Source organism: Lepisma saccharinum, chromosome 7 (genome assembly GCF_977018435.1).
Source record: "Lepisma saccharinum chromosome 7, izLepSacc3.1, whole genome shotgun sequence".
NCBI lineage: Eukaryota > Metazoa > Arthropoda > Insecta > Zygentoma > Lepismatidae > Lepisma > Lepisma saccharinum.
Window position 1 is genome coordinate 94,593,255 of NC_139235.1, and position 24,343 is coordinate 94,617,597.

The 24,343-nt window shown below is 37.7% G+C and overlaps 1 protein-coding gene across 1 annotated transcript; it reads right to left on the bottom strand.

Annotated features, from left to right (window-relative positions):
• LOC145990356 (uncharacterized) lies at positions 1-22,389 on the bottom strand. Its single transcript, XM_083126053.1, has 2 exons — positions 22,003-22,389; positions 1-411 (listed from the first exon to the last, which is right to left on the bottom strand). Exons 1-2 carry the CDS (start codon positions 22,275-22,277, stop codon positions 354-356), a joined length of 333 nt encoding a protein of 110 aa, XP_082982179.1. The 5' UTR covers positions 22,278-22,389; the 3' UTR covers positions 1-353.
• Between the last annotated feature and the right edge of the window lie 1,954 nt (positions 22,390-24,343).

Sequence of the window (24,343 nt, forward strand, 5' to 3'; positions counted from 1 at the left end):
TCAACAAAAAATAATATATTTCATGCATAGAAATGCGAAATAACCTTTAAACAACCATTGTATATTACAAAATGGGGGAAATGAAACAAATGTGCCCATTAAATGAACTTAAACATTAACAAAAATCAAGAAATAATATACTTTATACATGTAGTGTCAATTTTTGGTATGTCAGACATAAAGTAATCAACATATCATACCGTCACATAAAAACATATCATGTACTTGATATCGATATGTGAACACTCTTGTGAAGTTCCTGTCAATAATCATTTTTGTATTCTGTGCACACATCTCTAGGATCCCAGAGAGCTAGTGCTAAGTCTTTGACACTTCCACTTCCTTCACAGGTTTCAATTTTTGATTTTGGGATCAAAGTGTGGCGATGAATGTCCAGGCCTAGTGTTATGCCTGAAAAGATGAAACAGAAGTGTTAGTTTACCAACATTTTCTATTAGCTACAAGGACAAACTAAAATGTTAAAAATCATGGAAATTTTATGCTGGCTGTCTGCTTCGAGGTGTAAGTGTATACATCGAGTTTTTGGGGAAGGGGACTTCGTCCCTCTCCAAATTCCCGCCGGCCCCCGTGGCGCTACGACGCCAGGGTTCGAATCCCGGCTTGGGCATGGATTTCTGTAAGTGTCCATTCATCAATTTCATCATAACATCACTCATTCCCATCTTCGAAATGAGCCAGAAGTGGAAAGAAAGTAAAATAAAGCATATCAATCAAGCAATCAACGAAAATTCCTCAAGAGAGGCAGATTTTATGTGTACAGGTATGTGCGATTCACGCCAATCTTGCCCTCAGAAAATTTATTTGAAGTTTGCATCACTGTGTGTGTATATAATGACAAACACACAATTAATAAAAACATAACTGTCCGCTCAAAAATATTCATATACTAACAGCTTGAACGTAAGTTGAAAAAAACTGATTGAAAAATGAGATCGATGTTCACGATTTCCTTTAGGTTATTTACTCTATTTCAGTGACGCAACCGCAGGGGGACATTGCCCCCCAACCTTCAACGGAAGTCAATTCAAGGAGGGGCAAACATTGACGGCCAAGGGCACCTGTAGGGGGGCACAGAGGAGCAATTACCCCTTTCAATTTCAAACTTTATTGAAATAAATATACATTTCGTAAATTTTCTTCCTCGCTTCGTTCGCATTGCCTGCTTTTCTCAGTTTTGTCAAGTTCAGAGCCATTGCTAATGGGCGGTGAGAGTCGGCCATGGGTGCCGAATGATCAAAATGAAAAAGAAAAGTTGTGAAAGAGAGAATGCCATGGCATCCAAGTGGAATTATTGGCACCCTATTAAATCAATATTGCTTTCAATTACATAAGTTGGATCTAAAAATTTTCTTGCTCGCTTTATGATTGTTTTCTGTAATATTGAATTAACTTAGAATAGGTATACAATTTACTGTTAGCATGTTTCATATGTGTTTTCTTATTTTATGTCGCTCCATGTTGCATATATGTAAGACATATGTATATGAAAGTCATACATGTTTTATATACGTCTCCCCGAAGGCGCAAATGTTAGCGTCGTTGCCTTGTGATCAAGGGGTCCCGGGTTCGATACCCGGTGGAGGCACAAACTGGTTCGGATCCCACTGTAAACTGTAGGTCCAGTTCCGATTAGCCTTACTGTGCACAAAGTGGACTTAGAGCACCAAATCAAATGTTTTATATACAAAAAGAATTATCATCGGAATGCATTTATCATTAAATTTTTGCCATCCAAGAATATAGTTTGTGTGCTTGTTTTCCATTATTAGCTAATTTGAAATTGACGGTGATCAAATAGTTTGTTCCAAACAAATGCTGTAGCACAGACTTCTACCCCCTTTTTGCTTAATTTAAGAGGATAATAACGTCTTTGATACTACTACTACCACTAGTAGTAGTAGAAATAATAATAATAGTAATAATTATGCCATTGTTAATGTTTTGTCGTTGTTGTTATTATTATATATTGTTATAACATTATAATATAGGCTATATAAATATTCCATTATTAATGTATTTGTTATTATTATTATTATTATATACGTTTATCCTGGTACTTGCCCCAGACAAAAATTCGTGGTTGCGCCTCTGCTCTATTTATACCTCAATTGAAAATAAAAATTCTTAACTGAGATTGAATTTTTTTGTCAGTTAAGGTATTAAAATGATAATTCAATAACCTGGCATTCTCTTTTCGAATTCATTAGCAGAGTGGCTAGTTCAGCGTGCTACGACGCCAGGAGTACCGAGTTCGAATCCCGGTCTGGAAATGAATGTTCTTTGTGTGTGTCCTTTCATCATGACATCACTCATCCTCATCTTCGCGACAGAAGAGAAACGAAGTAAAGTAAACCAAATCAATGAAACAATTACCCGGCATTACAGTATTATTGATATGCTAACTAAAAGACACAATCAAATACGTAATTAAATGTCGTATGCACAAGGGCAACAGCATTAAATTACACCGAGAGAACTTTCAACAATTATGCAATCAGTTAAATAATTTGAGAGTTCGGTTGTTCAACTGTTTTGGTAGGTATTGTGCCTTGGAGAAACTAACTTCACAGTTGACTTGAAGGTGTTAACGATAATGTTTATTCCTCAATCTTTTCTAAAATACTTGTTTAAATGTTTTACGTAACATGACTTAAAAATACTCACTGTGAATGAATTATTAGGCTCATATTTAACATTCATGCTTACGAATGTAGATTAAATTATTTACGAGTTAAGCTTCAAAACGTGTTTGGGATTAGACAAGAAAGTGTAGTCTGTTTGAAATGGTCTTACGGGGAGAAAGATTGTGGGTCAACCTGTGTGTGAGGTTTGCGGATAGATTAGCTTGAAGGTGTTAGTGATGACGTTTTTACCTCATTCTTTTCGCAGCTGCACTGTTAAATATGACAAAAGGATTCGCCTGCGATGTAGGTAATAGGGCTAAGAGACTGATAGCAACAGCGTAGCTTTTGTGCTTGAATGAATATCCGTACGTGCGTGAGCTTCGTCATGAATTCCATTCACCTAGCCTCGTTGTCGTTGATTGAGGGAAGATAGCCTCAAGATATACTTGCGTAACCTCCTTGTTGCAAAAGAATTTCTCGAGGAAAAAACTTACCTGCCATAGTGGATGGTCCAGTTTTTTCACCCGTCAGTCTACGACCGAAAGAAACAGGCTTCTGTTCATCCTGCCTTGAACAAAGGAAGAAGGTGCAGCAATTTCGATAATTAAGCTCTCGTCTCCCTTTCATTTAATCCACACAAGTTGTTGTTTGCGAGATGATGTTCTGAACATTAGAGACACTTTTTTTACTTCTCTCTACCTCTTTTGAAATGTGAGTCTTGAGAATGGAATGTACAAGAGAGAGAGATTATATAGTACGTGTTAGCCAGAATCGCTACAAGTTAACATACATTTTCTTTGTTAGAGTACTTGAAGCTACTCAACGCGATTCGAAATAAACATGACCACCGTAAAATTTTACTTATCTGGTTTCTGTTTCTTGTCAGGAGTAAAAATACGGGAATGTTTCATATCGAATTTCTTCTTAAATCCCTTTCAGTCTGCTTTAAAAGGATTACCTGAACCTTCCAACTAATTTTCAAGTTTATGTGTGGTAACAACTAATCTTTAGAGTTTGTGTGTGTGTGGTAACAACTAATCTTTAGAGTTTGTGTGTGTGTGGTAACGGCATTATGCACTAATGTTTGATTAACTCCACCTTACATAAATATTCATGAACACTTATTTTCACATCTGTTACATACACTGATATAAGCATTACTTCTTAACTTTCAACAACAAACAGATAACGCTACGACGCCAAATTTGTGCGATTATTCAAAAGGTGGCCGAAATAAAGCTAAATAACGAAATTCAAATTATTCACGTTACCAAACTATTCACTACTTTTGCCTTTTGTGTCTCTGTTGCCCTTTAGACATGTAACGGTTTGTGATTCCCTACTCTTGTGTCAAATTTCACTTATTATCTTGTGTGTATAAATGCGTTTGTGTGTGTGTATTCATATATGTACTCTACACTTATATATGTTTATTATTTGAATATAATAATATATAATATGTAAGCTTTCCTGAAATTGGAGATTCTCTTTGTTGGAGGCAAATGAATAAATAAACTTGTCGACCATCTTCGCGATTAGCCAAAAGTTGCCGAAAAGCGAAGTAAAATAAACCAAATCAATCGTCGACTACATTCCATTAGCGAAATCAACCAAACCGTCATCTTGCAACTATATCTACGAATAATTTGCTAAATTCATCCAAGAAATTTATTGTAATGATTCAAACGTAGTTGGGATTTTGACATTTCCCAATCTTATCAAAAAGTGTTCTCCACAACTGTAATTGGCACGTACAGTGGAATCCATGAGTATTACCGTGCAAATTGTCCATCACTATGTTCGTGCACTTTATTTGACCCAATAATAGCTTCAAGAATTAAAAGAAAACTCAAAACAAGCTGTTGACAACTTCTGCACCAGCATACATAAAAAAATCATCCCTTAGAAACACACAGGATGTGAGAGAAAAATTAATGAAAATAGTCATGGGCAATTTGCACTGTAATACTCATGGATCCCACTGTACAGAAGCAGAGATACAGTCGCTAATCCCGCACCTGTTTTCCAAGCATTAAATATCGTCAGAATTGTGTGATTTAACGGACAACACCGAAAATCAATAAACAATTTGAGATGTGCCTCCATTGTAACTACTTTCAAAAAACTATAATTATACGTAAGCTGTCGGCCTGTTATGATATGATTTGTTTAATGTCTATCTGTTCCTGAAATTTCCTACAGAAACCACATTATTACTGCATCTAGTCCCTGCTTCTCCATTGTCTTCGGTAAGGCTAAGTTGAAGAGTAACAGCTTTGCACCAGTTGTGGATTTATTTCAATATCGTTAACTATATAAGTGAGTATACATTTGTCTCCATGTTGCAAGTGGAAGCGACTATTTAAGTTATTAAGTGAGATATGGTCTGTAAAAAATATGATGAATAAATATTTACAGAATCTCATGCATTCCTTATGGAGAATCAACTTCAATTTATACTACTAATCAAATGGAAGTTTCGAATTTTCCTCGGACAACTGAAATCTTCAAGGTGAGTTCTTTCCGTTGATATGTTTTGCCGCGCCATTAGGAGTTTGATATTCCCAAATTAAATAATACTTCCATCAGCGTGTTTTCTCCTCCTATAACCATCCAGCGCACAGACCTCTCTTTCCCCAGTTCGACGCAGTTCGGTGGGAAAGGAGCAGGTTAGTGTCCTCGCGTGTGGATGGAAATGGAAACTGTTCCTCCTGCCCTTAACATGACTAGTTTTGAACCTTTCAACACTCTCCCGCCTCTTCGTGCTTTTGAAAGAATGAAGAAAAGGGTAAGATGTATATCCATGCAAAGACCCAATGGAGCGAAAGAGTCTTGACAACTCAGAAACAACCCTTCTTTGTTTAAAGAAAAACCAAGATTAATGGCTGTAGTTTATTCTGGACGTAGGTCGTCCAACAATGCCACGGAGAATAAGTGGATGGTCATGTGAATTAGGGATGGCCAAACGGATCCGGATCCGAAAATTCCGGATCCGGATCCGGGTCTGAAAGTTTCGGATCTGGATCCGGATCCGAAAGTTCCGGATCTGGATCCGGATCCTAGAGTTCCGGATCCGCGGATCCGGATCCGGGTCTGAAAGTTTCGGATCTGGATCCGGATCCGAGAGTTCCGGATCCGGATCCGAGAGTTTCGTATCTCAATCCCATTATAATATTACCACACCTTAAAAGGTATTATGATCTTCGATTACAAAGCAATTCTCGTTAGTCCTACAAGAATTTTTTTCAAGTGTTGTTCCTAAAATACTTTGCTACGCATCGGCTAACACACTCGTGCACACATGTCAGAGGTGATTTTGTAAATGCGATTGAAACGAATATGTATTCATTCGAATGTATTGGAAATGAAAACACGCATAAATGTGAGACATTCCATTCCAGGATGAAACCTTCAACACATATAACAAGATAGAAATGTTATACAAAAATTATACAATTGTTCTACAGTTACAGTTCTACATATTAAAATAAAACATTATAATATATGCAGTGTTAAATAATTACAAAGTGTAAGACTAACAAGGGAGGTTATTTAAGTATCCCCCTCCGATTTCCATGAAACTTGGCAGTATAGTGGGGCCAAAAGGAAGAATTAAGTGTTTTTTGTTTCATCTAAAAAACGGTTTTAGGGGGCAAAACCCCCTCAAATGTCAAGATGAAGACAAATTGAAGTGAGGATCTGACCCCTGTGTCCCCTCCGATTTCCATGATACTTGGCAGGTGTATAGTGGGGCCCAATGGAAGAAATACGTGTGTTTTTGTTTCAGCTAAAAAACAGTTTTAGGGGTCAAAACCCCCTCAAATGTCAAGATGAGGACAAATTGAAGTGAGGATCTGACCCCTGTGTCCCCCTCCGATTTCCATGACACTTGGCAGGTGTGTGTATAAACGGGCCCAAATGTAGAAATACGTGTTTTTTTGTTTCAGCTAAGAAACGGTTTTAGGGGGCAAAACCATCTCAAATGTCAAGATGAGGACAAATTGAAGTGAGGATCTGACCCCTGTGTCCCTCCGATTTCCATAAAACTTGGCAGGTGTATAGTGGGGCCCAATGGAAGAAATACGTGTTTCTTTGTTTCAGCTAAAAAACTTGTTTAGGGGGCAAAACCCCCTCTAATGTCAAGATGAGGACAAATTGAAGTGAGGATCTGACCCCTGTGTCCCCCTCCGATTTCCATGATACTTGGCAGGTGTGTGTATAAACGGGCCCAAATGAAGAAATACGTGTTTTTTTTTTTTTTGTTTCGGCTAAAAAATGTTTTATGGGGCAACCTCCTCTCAAATGTCAAGATGAGGACAAATTGACGTGGGGATCATCTGACCCCTGTGTCCCCCTCCGATTTCTATGAAGTTTGGCAGGTGTATAGAGAGGCCGTATGTCCCCTGTTTCTTCCTATGCCATATTTACGTGGTTTCGGGGTCAGATCCCCCCTTCAATTTCTCCTCATCTTGACATTTGAGGGGGGGGAATGAAAACACACATAAATGTGAGACATTCCATTCCAAGATGAAACCTTTAACACATATAACAAGATAGAAATGTTATACAAAAATTATACAATTGTTCTACAGTTACAGTTCTACAAATTAAAATAAAAAAGTTCTGGATCTAGATTTCGGATCCGCTAGGATCCGGATCTGGCCATCCCTACTATACACCTGCCACGTTTCATGGAAATCGGAGGGGAACACAGGGGTCAGATCCCCACTTCAATTTGTCCTCATCTTGACATTTGAGAGGTGGTTGCCCCCTAGAACAAATTTTTTGCCGAAACAAAAAAAAAAAGTATTTTTTTATTTGGGCCCTTCAAGTTTCATGGAAATCGGAGGGGGAGACTTAGACCTCCCTTGTAAGTGTATTAATTAATTACAAGTCGCGCACGCGCACACACACACACTATATATATGTGTGTGTATGTATATTATATATATACATATATATATATATATATATATATATATATATATATATATATATATATATATATATATATATATATATATATATATGTATATTAGCAGGTAACAATATGTTATGAGTACATTCTTACTTTCCAAAGAAGCGCATGTGGGATGGCAAAACGGATCCGGATCCGAAAATTCTGAATCCGGATCCGAAAGTTCTGGATCCGGATCCGAAAGTTCTGGATCCGGATCCGAAAGTTCTGGATCCGGATCCGAAAGTTCTGGATCCGGATCCGAAAGTACCGGATCCGCGGATCCGGATCTGAAAATTCCGGATCCGAAAAATTTTAGGATCCGGATCCTTAGGATCCGGAACCAACCGGATCCGGATTTCGGATCCGCCAGGATCCGGATCTGGCCATCCCTAATGTGAATATGTGTGTATAGTGAAATTTTAGTCTAATTTTCAATTTCTTCTCGCCTGTGAAAGGGGGGAGTAACCGACTAGGAGCGACTACGCCACTATCACTAATTTCCGTCGCTAATAGCCTATATCCAAACGTTAAAACCAGTGGCGGCGATTGATTTCCAAAACTAGGGGGGCAAAGTGCCAAAACTGGGGGGGGGGGCAATTGTACCCGCCGCCACTGGTTAAAACATTCGGATAATACTTTTTCACAACAATTAAGAACTATACGGTTGGTGATAATGAGACAATAATGAAGCTAATAATGCATCTATGGTGACGAGTGAGATATAATTAGATATCAGTTGTAGAACTTTTTACTTTTATGCTAAAGAAATAACAGGTAAATTCTTAATTTCCATTTCTCTTTAATTTGATATTACTGTACTTCCAATTTGCTTCTATTCAGTGCGTATACACGTGCTTACGTTTCAAGGTACAAGCAAAGTACCCCGTATATACACGGAATAGTAAGTATATTTATTATTGCCCACTTTCATCGTTAGTGTCTATATTCTATATCTTTTAAAAGTGAAGCTTACAGCCAGATAACTTGGAACCTTTCCAAATGGGTCCTAATTATGATGCAGCCTTTAAATGGCTCTATAAAGTAAAATATTAAATCCCTATTATAACTTACATATTAATTTTAAACGTTGGAGAACATATTTATTGAGGACTTTAAACAATGTTCAAATATAGCCTATATTATTACTTAAAATTGCCTGTACTATAAAATGAACAGTTAATAATACTTCGAGAGTATTGTATTTTGTTTGAGTGACATGAATTTTATGATTTCTTTATTATAAAAGTCTTTAATTTGACACTTATTACAGTGCATTTTGTCACATAGTAATGTCTTTTGCCTAGACATTCGGGGCATAAACCTAAAATAGGTTCTAACAAGCAAAATAGGTTAATTTAGGCACTAAATCAGTTCATCAGTTGTTGCGTTTTTTAATGAAACGCTGGCGTTATTTCTTATTTACCTGCAAGAAAATAAAAAAATGTTTCAAACCTAAAATCAAAACTCGGCAACGTTTCTTTCCTTGAGCGCAAACCTCGGAACTTCCAGACTTGTAAACCGGGTGCCTTTATCAGCGCTGTTCCTCATCGGCTTGGCTCCGATTTCTACAAGCAGACGTGCAACGTTCCAGGGAACACGAGAATTTGACTTCTCATTTTGACTGTAGAGGCAGGACGCAACGAATATCGCCTAATGGACCTTTACAGAGATTTAAGGTATGTTCAGTGTTAATTACTAGTACAGTGAACTTGAGGAATATTGTTAATTTACGCGTGGTCTTGAACTTGTATACCGAGCGACGAAACGTACTGTAACTGAGCCCTAGCTTAATCGTACGAGAAACGTACTTACCTGGGAGCAAGGGGGGGGGGGGTGTCACAAACTCACACTTTTTATCACTAAAATTCAATAAATAATTTTGTTATTGAATCACTGTTTTCATTGTTGATTGCATATGTGCAGTTATTTATTAATTATAAAAATTACCAGCGTTAATGAGAAATAACCAAATAATTATTACATGAGTGTAAGACACATATTTTACCATTCACTAAAACTCACAAAACTGACAATAATTTTTCATTAATGCTTTTTTGTTTATGGAGGTGGAATTGTTCATTAATTATAATAATTATCAAAATTATTATCATTACCAACGAATTGTACAGCCAACGGCAAGATAATAGCAGGCAAATTGTCCATCGTTATTTTCATGTTTTTTTATTCCATATACTGTGTTGTTTAAAGGCGTGGAATTCTGTTGATTCTGTCTCTACTTATTGACGTTCTTATTTCAATGTATTATCATCACAGTGTGGAAAACAAACTGAATGAAAATGGTGATGGACAATTCGCCTACTGCTTCTCTTGCCGTTGGGTGTACAGTACACTGTCAACTGGCATGAGTATATCGAATCTCACGCATTCAAAGATGGTGCCTGATATGCCCAACAAGTGCATTTTGCTTCCTAATTACATTTCATTTATGTTGTTATGAACAAAAGAATACAGAAATATTGGGAACAATGTAATTTATTTTCATTTTTTAATAAAGAAATTCATAGTTGAAAAATCGAAAAAAATAGACGTGTTGGGGCTGACAGCCCCCCCTTCCCCTCGCGTAAGCTAAGTTTAATATAACAAATTGCTACCTTGTGATTAGACAGTTGTATCTTGTTAATGCGTGATTACGGCTATTTTGGAGAGAGAAAAGTGCCTCAACCTTTAATAAAATAATCATTAATAACATTGCCAAATCTTACAGCGCTCTGTGAAGTAAAAACAGTTGACCAATTGACACAGTAAAATTACTTCAATGAAATGCATGACGAGTTCGAGAAAGTAGATGACTATTAACAAGATTAAGTCCCTTTTTGCATAACATAAGAGAGCTCAATTATTCCAGTTCCTCGAGCATCTAAATTAAATAGTATTTATGTATTGTTCAAATCATTATTTTATCACATGGAAGTGATCTTTTATTATCGCAAGCTGAAAAGATTAGAAGTAGTTATGCCCGCAAGTAATGTTCAACTTTGGTTCTTTTTAAATTGCATAATCAAGATAAATAGATTCTGAATTCATATGTTAAAACGTAAGTTCTGTGTTTTTCTGACTATTTACTGCAAATCTTAATGTTTTCCCGTGCCCTGTGAGCTATCACGCGTATACCACAATATAGTCTCATGTTGCTCATTCTCAATTTGTATTGAGATAAATATATAAGGAACAAAAGTCCTTAGTCACTCGTCGTCCTTAGTCACTCGTCGTTATCTACCTTTCCCGGACTCTTGTGGAAGTAAATGTGATCCTTTTGGAAGAAGCTCAACGTGACCAACGAAAGAAAGCAAGGGGAAACGTGAGTTGTTAAAATTAGTTGAAAGAATTCAGAATCTGCTAAGGGAAACATATAACAATGTAAATTCACTGTATTGTAAAAATAAAAAAAAAAATTAAAAAAAATACAATTTTAACAAAGGTTATTTCCCACCCTGTATTTGTCTTGTGTAGTATCGGTGGTGTGTATGTATGTGTCTTGTGTTGTAGTTGTGCTGTCTAGTAGGTTTGTTTTGCGTAGTAGTTGTGCTGTCTAATTTGTTTGTGTTTGTCTTGTGTAGTAGTTGTGGTGTGTTTGTGTTTATATTGTGTTACAGTTGTGAAGTGTTTGTGTGTGTCTTGTGTAGTAGTTGTGCTGTCTAATGTGTTTGTGTTTGTCTTGTGTAGTAGTTCCTCCATTCATATTGGGGGTTAGGCGTAGAGCTGACAACTCTGCACTGTAAAAAGCCATGTCAAGAATCAGCAATATAAGGCCATGGATGTTCCCAAGGTAAAATATTCCGGAGGTAAAATAGTCCCCCGTTCGGATCTCCGGGTGGGGACTACTTTGGGAGGTCCCTGGACTAAGGATAAGATCTACGTTAGGAATAAGAAAAATATTAAATTAGGCACCTGGAATGTTCTGAGCCTTTACCGGCCTGGGGCATTTCAGTGTACAGTTAATGAGATAGTGAAGTATAACTTAGATGTAGTAGCTGTCCAGGAAGTTAGGTGGCCAGGGGAAGGGAATTGTAAAACTAAAAATTATACTTTTTTCTATGGTGGTACTGAAAATCATAATTTTGGAACAGGCTTTTTCATAAATAATAGAATTATCTCGGCTCTTAAAACAATAGAATTTATTAATGATAGGATATCATATGCAGTTTTACAGGGTAGGTGGTGTAAAATTATTTTAATAAACATACATGCACCAACGGAAGATAAAGATGATAATACTAAAGATGATTTTTATACAGAGTTAGAACAGGTCTTTGATACATTTTCTCAATATGATATGAAAATTCTGTTAGGTGACTGTAATGCACAGATTGGCAAAGAAGAGACATTTAAACCCACGATTGGTAAAGAAAGTCTTCATGAATTAAGTAATGATAATGGTATAAGATTGATTACTTTTGCAACCTCAAAGAATTTAATTGTGAAAAGTACCACTTTTAAACATAAAGATATCCATAAATATACCTGGTCTTCTCCACATGGTAAAACTCATAATCAGATAGATCATATTCTCATTGATAAGAGAAGGCATACTAGTATAATTGACGTTCGTACACATAGAGGTGCTGACTGTGCCAGTGACCATTATTTAGTAATTGCTAAATTAAGAGAAAGACTCTCAGTGATAAATCATAAGCAACAAAATCTAAAAGTTCTAAAATTTGATACAGGAAAGTTTACTGATGAAAGAATTAAGAAAGATTACCAAATTAAACTGTCAAATAGATTTGATGTTTTGCAGGATTTGAATGATGATGAAAATATAAATGAAACAGACGTAAATAAGAATTGGGAGCACATACGTAATGCAATAGAATCAGCAGCTAAAGAAAGTATAGGATACCATAAACCGAGAAAAAGTAAGCCATGGTTTGATAATGAATGTCATAATCTAATAGAAATAAGAAATCAGGCTAGACTTAGGTGGTTAAATAACTCTGATGATACAAATCTAAACAATTATAATAGAATAAAGTGAGAAGTTAACCGCACGTTTAGAAGTAAAAAAAGAGATTACTTGAAAAGCAAAATTAACGAAATTGAAACAAACAGCAAAAATAAAAATATCAGAGATTTATATAAAGGTGTAAATGAGTTTAGAAAGGGGTGGCAACCTAAAGTAAACTTGATAAAAGATAAAGACGGTGATTTTCTAGCTGACCCAAGCGATATTCTAAATAGATGGAAGGACTACTTTAATGACCTTTTAAATGTCCATGTAGGAGATAAATCAGAAGTGAATGAAGTACACACAGCAGAACCTTTAGTCCCAGAACCTAACTTGACTGAAGTTAAAGATGCTATTAAAAGGCTAAAGAATAACAAAGCACCTGGCATTGATTTAATACCAGCTGAGTTAATTAAATATGGTGGAAATTCATTAATTTGTCAAATTCATAAATTAATTTGTTTAATATGGAATAAAGAAGAAATCCCTCAACAGTGGAAAGAATCCATAATTGTTCCTGTGTTTAAAAAAGGTGATAAAATGAACTGCAATAATTACCGTGGAATTTCTCTACTCTCAACAACATATAAAATATTATCTAACATTCTTTTAACAAGACTAACCCCATATGCTAATGAAATTATAGGTGATTATCAATGTGGATTTAAACGCAACAGATCAACTACAGATCAAATTTTTCACATCAGACAGACACTTGAAAAAAAGTGGGAATATAATCAAAATGTCCATCAGCTATTCATTGATTTCAAAAAAGCATATGATTCGGTCAAAAGAGATAAATTATATAATATATTAGTAGAGTTTGGAATACCTAAGAAGCTTGTTAGTATGATAAAAATATGCACCAGTGAAACAGAAAGTAAAATTCGTGTGGGTATTAATATGTCTGACAAATTTACAATTCATGATGGGTTAAAACAAGGAGATGCATTATCTCCATTGCTCTTTAATTTTGCCTTAGAATATGCTGTTAGGAAGGTAAACGAAACTAAAGAAGGACTAAAATTAAATGGTGTGACTCAGTTGTTAGCATATGCAGATGATGTAGACTTACTGGGGGATGATGTGAATACAATTAAGAATAATGCTAAAATATTTTTCAAAACTGCTAAAGAGATAGGTTTGGAAGTTAACAAAGAGAAAACTAAATATATGCTTACAGGCCGAAACCAAGTGTTAGGTAATAATCAAAATCTAATTATTGATAACAACTCGTTTGAAACAGTTTCCAAATTCAAATACCTAGGAGTAATATTAACAAATGAAAATTATATTAAAGAGGAAATAAAAAGTAGGCTTAATTCAGGAAATGCATGTTACTTCTCTCTTCATAAACTTTTGTCTTCTCGTTTAATATCTAAGAATCTAAAAGTTAAAATATACAAAACCGTAATTTTGCCTGTAGTATTATATGGGTGTGAAACTTGGTCCCTTACATTGAAAGAGGAACATAAATTGAGAGTATTTGAAAATAAGATCCTTAGGAAAATCTTTGGACCTAAAAGGGATGAGGAGACAGGTGAGTGGAGAAGGTTACATAATTTAGAACTACATAATTTGTATTCATATCCAGACATTATTAGAATAATTAAATCTAGAAGACTTAGGTGGGCAGGCCATGTGGCACGAATGGGAGAGGAAAGAGGAGTTTTCAGGATTCTTGTTGGGAAACCTGATGGTAAGAGACCAGTAGGAAGGCCAAGACGAAGATGGAGGGACAACGTCGAGATGGACCTAAGGGAAATCGGTAGGGATGGAAAAGAGTATATAGATCTTGCTCAAAATAGGGAAAGATGGAAGGCCTGTGTTGCTGCAGCCATGAACCTTCGGGTTTAAGAAGGCTAGAGAGTTAGTTAGTTAGTTAGTTTTAGTTATGCCCGCAAGTAAACCATTTTATGAGTAGTAAAAACATCTTCTTATGCACAAAAAAAACAACTTAGATTTTATTTTTATGTTTGTGTGTACAATCTATATTGCTATTTCTAATTTGTTGAATGAAATTGATCTGCCAAGTATATAAAAAAATAAATATCGAGTTGTACAGTAACGAATGCTATTATTTTACAAAGGTATTTTTGAACTTGTAGTACATAAGGCATAAGTTCAATCTATGGCAACGTTGCAATTGTGAGATTTCGTTTGATTGTGTAACGAACCTGAGAGTTTAAGGTTTTATATTTGTAAGAAGTTAAGATTTTTAAAATGTTTGTTACTTCAAATCATGTGCAAGTTGTCACAGACAACTATAGTTAGATTGATACAGTTGTGGTTGAAACTTGTGTATATGTTTAGAAATACGTCATAATCTGTTCGTGTTGACGTCACTTTCTCATCTCGGCAGAGGAAGTGAACCCACCTGAATGTTTCTCAAAATGTTTCTCACCTGACGACAGACCGAGTTTGGAAAACAGGTGAAGGTGAAGAATCAATAAAAACTTGGAAACGGCGAGAATTCAAGTATAGATTTTGGGTTTCCGAGTTTTCTTCTAGCCGATAAGTTGAAAGTAAGCAATTAATTATGTTCTTTGACTTTCGCTATATGTGAGGGAATTGCCCAACGTTAGTATTGAATGTTCTAGTGTTTTACTGGTAAGTGATTATGAAATGTACGCGATTATAAAACTGCGTTTTAACTTTGAAAACAGTGTTGTGTTTCTTTTCTACCCAGCAAGCCCTGATGATTTGCAGATTCTCATGTTCCCGACTAAAGGAGTAGAAGACTAACTTTGTGTTGACTGGTGTACAACCGGGGGATGTTGCAATTGGTTTATGTGCGGCAACCCTAAGGCGAAGCAAATTTCGTAACAGGGTTATATTGGTCGTATGTTTCCTCGGGCTCATTCGAGCCCAGTCTACGCTCAAATTTATGCCGACCAAGTAACCCGTTGCAATTTTGAAATTTCTATTTCACAACCCATTTGCCGCACAGATTTTCTTGAACCCTGTCGATACATTTCCATCAACTTTTGTTGCTTTGTAGGGCTTGTCGATGTCTACGCTCTTCCGGAACGTTTCTTGTTGACATTCTGAGCAGTTCCATCTGCTTCAACTCGACTGGTGGTAAGTCGCATAGTTGGATCTGTTTGAAATTCTCTTCTAAGCTGTATTTGCGCTTCCAGTATCACTTTAGGATAAATTTCCGGTATCCTTGACCCTCTGTACCTCCTAGAGAATGTGAAATATTTTGCATGGTTTATGAAGATTTTGTTGTTTATGAAGGTTTTCAGTTGATTTTAGCTTGCGGAAATGTGTTATTGTGAATTAAAGGACGTCTGTTGCCTGAGCGTGTTACTTTACCGTGGCAGAACAGCCCGATGGCTTGGCGCAAGTGAATATAGCACCCAAAACGACTTTCCACAACAACAGCTATAATTTTACGTAGTTAAGATTGTTAGGTTTGGTACTGGTAGTTATTTTAGATGCGTTCTTTCGCTATTTTAGTGTGCATACAAACAGTTTTTACTAACAAAAAACGGCGAAAATCCTCTGAAATTGCAGGTTTTAACTTACGTGGGGCATTTTTGGGATCAAATATCTCCGTTATTTGTGCTTTCCTAAAGATGGAACCACTTTTACATTACGTAAAACATTGAAATCTGTCGATTAAAAGAAAAATCGACGTAATTCTCGAGTGGGTACAGTGGGTCGACGGCCCCAAATTTCCTATGTTCAAAGCTTAGGCTGCCTTCACTCATTATTTCAAATTGATTAAACATGAAAAACTGAGAAAATTATATAGGTACTGCAAAAAGGTGTACATCATCTTAGAAAAGTAAAAATATTTAATAAAAAGTATCACGAAACTAAAATATTGTCATAATTATGTTCAAAGTTTAAATTCTTGAACACCTTTGCCCATTATAATTCAATGTAATTATTTTTACATTATAAATTTTGTAACATTCATTCTCTTTTTATTCTGTTGCTAAAGTAATTTAGTTACATTTGTTTATATCTAAGTGTTGCCATCTTTTGAGGAAATTTTAAGCTGCCCTGTGTAATTTTGTCTCCCCTGGGGCGTAGTTGTAATATCGTCTTGTAATCAAGGGGTCCCTGGTTCGATTCCAGGTAGAGGCACTAAGTGAGCGGCGTTAAATGATAAAAATTCAACAACATACAGCGAATTGATGATTTATCATTAAGTTGTGTCGTCTTGATGGACGTCACAGGGGGCGTGGTGATTGCTCCATGTTGAGAACTTATTGTTACTTTTGATTGGTTGATTTGGTGTTTTAAGTCCACTTTATGCACAGTAAGACTAACCGGGATTGAATGTACAGTTTAAATTGGACTCAGAACCACTAATGTGCCTGCACCGGATATCGAAACCGGAACCCCTTGATTACAAGGCGACGACGCTACCACTGCGTCATCGGTGGGCCCTATTGTTACTTTTCGAAGCATTAGGGCATCGGCCACATCCTCCCTCCCACCAAACTCTCCCCTGGTTAGTGTAGTTGGATTTGTCATGGTTTGATTTATGTTTTTGGTCTGAACAAACATCTCTTGCGAACATAGTCATAGGCAATGACTTAAAAAATTATAATTGGAAAGGCAACAAAAAGGTATAATATTCTGGGAGGGGGGATTTAAGACATTTTGCAGGGCTTAAACCCGATATGCCCCTTGTATATGGATATGCCTCACTTCAGGTTCAAGCATCAGAGCCAATTAGGGGGCATACTTCTAGCATGTGGCTTGTGGTTGTTGGGCGGAACTTGGTTTTTCTTCAATATATACCACTCTCGTTCTCGTCTCGATCTTGAAACACTCGTCTCTGTCTTGAAGGGCAAGTCTGGATCTCTTCTCGTCTCGAATCTCGAAATATAAAGCTCGAGCAACAGGCTGTCACCGCTCGGGCCTTCACAGCGTATAAAGGCTACTGACGCCTCGCTTCGACTGTAGAAATGCTCGAAAAATGAAATGTATAGCTGTACGGGTTTCAGTCGCTAATAATTAGGCTTACCATATTTTTTTGTGTCCAACCCAGAACATATTCGCGATCAACTCGTTACTGTTGAATATTTTTTTTTTACAAAATTAAATTGAAATTACTTAAAAGCCTTAACATTTTATTGGAACATTAAACTATAAATTGTACAAGAAAAAATATTAACATTATTTTCTAAAATCTCTTATGTTTGCTGAAGCAGTAGCATTAATAGCACTCCTATGTTTAACATGTTTTCACGTGGTCTTCAATATCACCTCTTCCTTTATGCGCAAGAGAAAATACTCCATTACAGAGTGTACATTGCACACGTTCACTGTTACTGTCGTTACACAATTTCAAGAATTTGTATTCCTGATGCAGGTAAACTTTAAATACACACTTTAATTTGCCCTTTGCCAAATGCAAAGCCCTTGTAAATAGTTATAATTATCAAAAACGTGTAGACGAGTTACTTCACACGCTTGCAAGACATCCAAGACGCACACGGAAGTACGGAACCGTTCAGAAGTCGATTTCTTGAAGAAAGAAAATAATCGATCCTTGCCGGTCATAAATTCTGGTCGTGAATATTCAATACCGGTAGCTATTTTCATGTTCAGATTCTCAAATCCACGGACATTTTGCAATCCCGGACATCACACCGGACAGCACTAAAAAAACAGGACTGTCCGGGCTAATCCCGAACGTATGGTAAGCCGACCAATAATAGATTAACTTTGCAATTACGGTAAATAAGAATGTATGTATAGGTAATCAGATACATAAAGGACTGCTATCTTTGAATAGTCTCACGTAGTAAAGTATATTTCTTTCTATTTAAACGCACGGCCACGAAACACGTAGGCAGCTGGGTAGAATTGCGCTGGTGCCACACACGGGAAAACAAAGCGACAGCGGGACGAAAGTCGCTGGTTCACGCGCACTGTGACGCAACTTCAACCGGACTGCGTTGCCTGTTTCGAGCGTCAGACCGACCTCTCTCCAGGGCACTTTTGTGTCATCCCTTACCTTTCGAGCAAATACCGTCAGTTTGTATCGCATGGATTACAAAGACCAACTCTACAACGAGATCTTTCATTCTCTTAAACACACGGGGTTGTGCTACGACGTGGCAACAGCGCGAACTTCTGCCACCCGCCTATTTCCATTTCCGTGCGTTTAGGTTATTTTACGTCGCTTTCCTACATATTGGGTTAATCGTGACGTTTAGAATGCATGATGAACTGTCGAAATGGATCATAAGGAAAGCCCAACAATGCATTGATGCCTTAACCAGAGTTCGAACATCGGGCCTCTCGCACCGACTCTCACCACTTCGTCACGTAGACCGGCAGAGTTTCAAATATAAAAGCCTCTCAGATAGCATAGTGGTTACGTAGTCGTCTTGTAATCAAGGGATACCGGGTTCGATATCCGGTGGAGGTACATAATGCTTCGGATCCCACTTCAAAATGGAGGTCGAGTCCCAATTAGCACATCTGTGCATAAAGTGGACTTAAAACTTCAAACTCAACCTATGTCCAGACCGGGGTTCGAACCAAGGCCCTCTGACGTCGTAGCGCGGTCTGCAAACCACTCTGCCACAGATCTCGGCTCGACCAGCATTTTTGACCACGTAAGACCAGTTGTGGCTAATACATGTGCGATCTTAATTAATACAGGGTTAGGCAGTCAAACGGGAAGATTTAAAAAAATCACAAAAAATGGAGAGAGCAAATATTATGTATTTTTTTTAAACATAAATGTACTGTACATGAGTGGAAATTACTAGTGTACTTGAACATTTTTTTTTTCATATGGTGTCAGTAAGATGGCGTCCTTGGTTTTGCACACATCGTCGGAGTCTCAGAGTAAATCCAAAAATAATACACACTATCTCCATGAAACGCCTCCCCATTCAGAAAAAGTAACAGTGTGGTGTGCATTATCATCTCGTGGAATCATCGGCCCCTGCTTTTTCGGAAATGAACACGGTAACACAGTGACGGTAAGCGCTGGACGTTATGCTGACATGTTGATAACCTTTTTCCTGCCTGCCCTCGATGGCTATGACCCAGATGAAGAAACACTCTTCCAGCAAGATCGTGCAACTAGCCATGCTGCCAGAGTGTCTACGGATGTGCTTAGACTCGCATTTCATGGTCGTCTCATCAGCACATACGGTGATATTCCGTGGCCTGCCCTTTCACCAGATTTGCCGGTTCCAGACTTCTTCCTTTGGGGTTACCTCAAATCCAAAGTATTCAAAGACAACCCTACAAGAACCAGGGATGATTTGACGGAGCGAATTCGGCAAGAGATCCACAACATTCCGTTGGAGATGCTACGAAGCGTCATGGGCGGATTTACTCTGAGACTCCGACAATGTGTGCAACACCTTCTTACTGACACCATATTAAAAAATGAACATTTTTCAGGTACATTAGTAATTTCCACCCATGTACGGTACAGTACATTCATGTTCAAGAAATACATAATATTTGCTCTCTCTATTTTTTGTGAATTTTTTAAATCTTCCCGTTCGACTGTCTCACCCTGTATATTTTACAAAATTTGCAGGAAATGCAATATTTTCTCCTTTTCGTTGTTGAACAATTTTATGTGCCAGTCACGCAGGAAATATGGTTTCATAGGCGGCGATTTCTTTAATTCTTGGAATTGTGTTGATAGTGGCGGGTCCCGCATAATTAGTGCATATTTGCATTCATTTTTTGGCATTTTCAGTGCATGTATATCCGCAATAATAGGTTGAAATTCATGAAAGCGCATATGCAAACACACGTAGACAGCCAAATCCCACACAGGATTCTACAGATTGTGGGCCCAGACGCCAGAGCGTCGTTAGTCTGCAGCAATGCAGTCCACTACAACGTGGAAGAGAGGCTGATATTTGGGTGCCTAGTTTGCTTGTTTCAATATTTGTTTTAAGTTTACTTTATGTACAGAAAGGCCAATAGGTACAGGACCTACAGTTTCAAGTTCACCGTATGTCTAACCCAGGACCCCTTACGCCATTGGAGAGGTCCATTTGGTTGTCTTCAGATTGACTTCGCTTTTCTGCCACTTTTGGATAATCGCGAAGATGAGGATGAGAGATGATACGATGAAATGGCTACAGCCGGATTGCGCACACTTTTCCGGTTTTATCAGTGGCATCTGATAAGCCGTTGAGAAGCTGTCACAATGTACAGGATTGCGCACAAAAAAATGAGGCGATGTTGTCAGATGTAAAATGTTCTCAAGCCGTTCTCACTTCTGTTGTGTTTGTTTGTGTGGACTTACACGTGTTTTTGCTGGAAGGGTAGCATTAGATAGGCATAGAGGATGAACCTGATTGGTGGACTAGAATGTAATGGTCGGTGTATCTCCGTATTTATACCGAAGGTCACGAGCTTCGATTGACAAAAGTGTTTGTTGTGCAGTCATTACCCTAACCTAACCTAACCTTTGAGTTTGAATAAATTGGTATGAAAATTGTATCTTGAAAACATCAACAGTGACTTAATGTATTATGTAAATTGGTATGAAAATTGTATCTTGACTTGCTACATTTACTGGCCAAATTATATTTTTTATTTAATCCTTAAGAGATTTACTATTTTATTTCTAATTTCTCTCTCTCTTCTTGTCTAAAGACAAAAACAGTTTTGCGCACATACTTTAAAGCTATCAAAGTGGCGACGTTCGATCAAAATCTGTGCGCAAAACAGGTCAGCGAGATTTGTGCGCAATCCTGGATCTAAAGTGTGCGCAATTCGGTTGCGGCGGATGAAATTGATGAATCGACACTCACAAAGACCGTCATGTCCAGACCGGGATTCGAACCCGGGATCCCTGGCTTCGTACCTTATCTTCGAGAGAGAGTTTAGAAATCGACAACGAAACGGGTATTTTCAATTTGAGTTTTCCAGTCGAGAAAACACTGATCCGAGTCCTCTTGTGCTAACCACTCCGCCACGAAGGCAGGGTGTCTTCAAAAAAGGACATACCAAAAAGCAGTGTTGCCACATGAAGAGAAATTCGAACCAAATTTTAAACGAAATGCGATGAAAAATACCAAAATTCCATGCAAATTTTAATATACCAAACTCAAAAATAGTACAGATTAGTACAGGTTATGTACTATTCATTACTATTATTTTTAAAGGTTTCTAGTGAAGGGAAAAACAGAGCAAAAAGGGAATTTTTGATCCTTGGAAAGGGAAATTATGTCCTCAGATTGTGGCAACAATGCCCAAAATTTTCGAACGAGACTTTTCGATTTTACAGAGGGTTGTCTCGATCTCGGTGTAGCCAGCCAGAACGGCAGGGGTCTTGGGTTCGAATCCCAGCCTGGCGTGGGTGTTTGTGAGTGTCCCTTCATCAATTTAATTGTATCATCACTCATCCTCTTTTTGGCTACTAGCCAAAAGTGTCAGATATGCGAAGTGGTAAAACTCCCCACCGGAAGACTTACCTCTTGTTCGTTTTGACCAGTTCCTTGCACCGTCCAGCCCCATCGTACACGGCCGCCGGTCCGCATTTGACATTCTTCAGCCTGTGGACGTAGGAGGACGTCCTCGACTCGTTGTTGTTCTCGTCCAGCGTGACGTCACCGCGGAGACCTCCAGCGTCCTGGTACTTCCTGAGTTGGCCATCGTGGACGCCCATCGGAGACCCGATGCAGAACTTGAAAACCAGGAAAATCACGAACGAAACCACGACGACGACGAGGAAAGAGCGATCGGTCATCTTCTGGGGCAATAACCGCAGACTTCTTCACCTCTTCCTGATGGCTCTTCTTCTCTTGTGGCTGTTCACCAGACGGCCGCGCGGAACCGCGTGGCAATGACCTTAAAAGAGAGATTCCGAGGACCAATGGCGTTGGAGTAGAAAGGAGGGTGAGCGATTGGAGAACCAGGAAGAAAGCCCAGATGAAAAAAAAAAAGGTAATCGGGACTGTCGGACGATGCAGCTGCATCTCGCCCACGACCGAAGTCTGTGGATTTAGAAAGTGTTAAATGGCCTCTGGGCTAGTGATGGTAGGTCGAGGGAATTTTCCCTCTACCAAGGGAAAATTCCCTTTGTATATGAAAATTTCGCTCAGTGGTTACCAAAATTTCCCACGATGCAGGAAAAGTTTCCCTTTGTATATGAAAATTTCCCTCTCTGAAGGAAAAATTTCCCTTTACGTATGAAAACTTTGCACGGTGGTTACTAAAATTTCCCTCGGTGGGGGAAAAATTTCCATCGTTTCAGAAAAACTTTCCTCAGAGCTGGAAAATTCTTGTTCATGCGGGAAAATATTTTTTCAGTTCAATAAAATATCTATCGTAAAGTTCAAAAAATTCCCTCAGTGTCGGAAAATTTTTCTAATTGGGCACCACAATTTTTCTCAATGTTAAAAAAATCTCTTTCGATGGAAAATTTTCCAGCTTAAGAAAATTTCTCTCTGCAACTTCGAATGAATCCGAAATATTTTCGGTAGTCTACCACTCATTGCTATCTGCCACCAATATGGCATCAATTTCATAAATTCACCGTCCACATTCATTGTCGTGGTTAACGTATAGAAGTAGTAATGCGACTTTTTTATTTTTTTTTAAAAAAAATGGAAGCAGGAATTAGAAAAGTGTCTCTTGGAGGAAGAAATTTCTATGTGCGCAAAAAAAGTTTAAGAGATTTCAAAAGCGTAAAAAAAATTATCCCTCTGTGCAGGGAAATTTGACAGTGAGGCAGAAACTGTTAAGGACAACTTGACTGGACTTTTTGTATTTAAAGCTGAAATATCTATATTGAGTGGTGAGCGAGCGTGTGTAGGCATTCTTTTGTTTTTAGTCCCATCACAGCCCACCAGGCGGTAATCATATGTGTTCCCAAAGTGTCAGAGGTGAGCAGTGTTAGAAGTGTCAAATAACACCCAGATCTCCCAATTTAACACCGTTAGATTTCTACCTCTGGGAAACTGAAGACCGATGTGTACTCCCAGAAATCCAGGGTCAGTGGATGACATGATACATACGATTGACACTAGCTGTGCTTCCCTTCTTGTGGAAACCATATCTGCTGTTTGTTGATTTCTCGATCTGTTCTATAGCATTGCAGGCAAACTTATTAGTAGGGCTAGGAATTTGATGACCTTGAAATTGCCAAAGAAATGAACTTTTATGACCTAATACATGCAAGAAAATGCCCTATAAACTTAGAAAAATGACCTAAAAATTCTGAAAGATTTGTAAAACAAATTTATAAACTACCCAAGAGAAATTCAAATTACAAATTAACGTTACAGTATCTATCACATGTTCATTGCGTATGGCAGTACAAGTAAGAAAGCTCACTTCTTGTCATCTTTTACACTTTAAGTACTGAGTTGCAGTACACAACGAAAATCATGTGCAAATTTTCAAAAGTGAATAATTGTCGGTTGTCGGACAAGAATTCCTTGTACACTTCACATCATCTTATTTGACCGCCTCGAAAGAATTCTAAGTCCCGAAATCGTAAACTTAGCAACATTGCACTTCAGCTCCAGGTCAGAGTAGCCAACTTTGAGTAGGTCTTTCCACTAGACGATAAACGCTACGGTGAGAGGTTTTCAATTTAACACTTTCCATGAACTTAGAAACTATAAACCGCTATTATAATACACAATCAAACAGAAATAATAAATTGGAAAAAGAACCTTGAAGGATATTTACGATTCTGCTTGCTCGACTTGAAATTTGGGGGGTTTGAAACACTGAATAGAGTTTTTCTCCACCTGGAGGAAATTGCCATCAAGTTTGTGCAGAAAGAAGCAAATTTGTGAGGATTTT

What these genes read in the sequence shown, in the direction of transcription:
- LOC145990356 (XM_083126053.1), bottom strand. Translation starts at nt 22,277, where the DNA reads ATGACCGATCGCTCTTTCCTCGTCGTCGTCGTGGTTTCGTTCGTGATT. An exon ending in CTGGTCAAAACGAACAAGAG is followed by an intron (nt 412 to 22,002) that starts GTAAGTCTTCCG and finishes TCATCTTTTCAG; the next exon opens with GCATAACACTAGGCCTGGAC.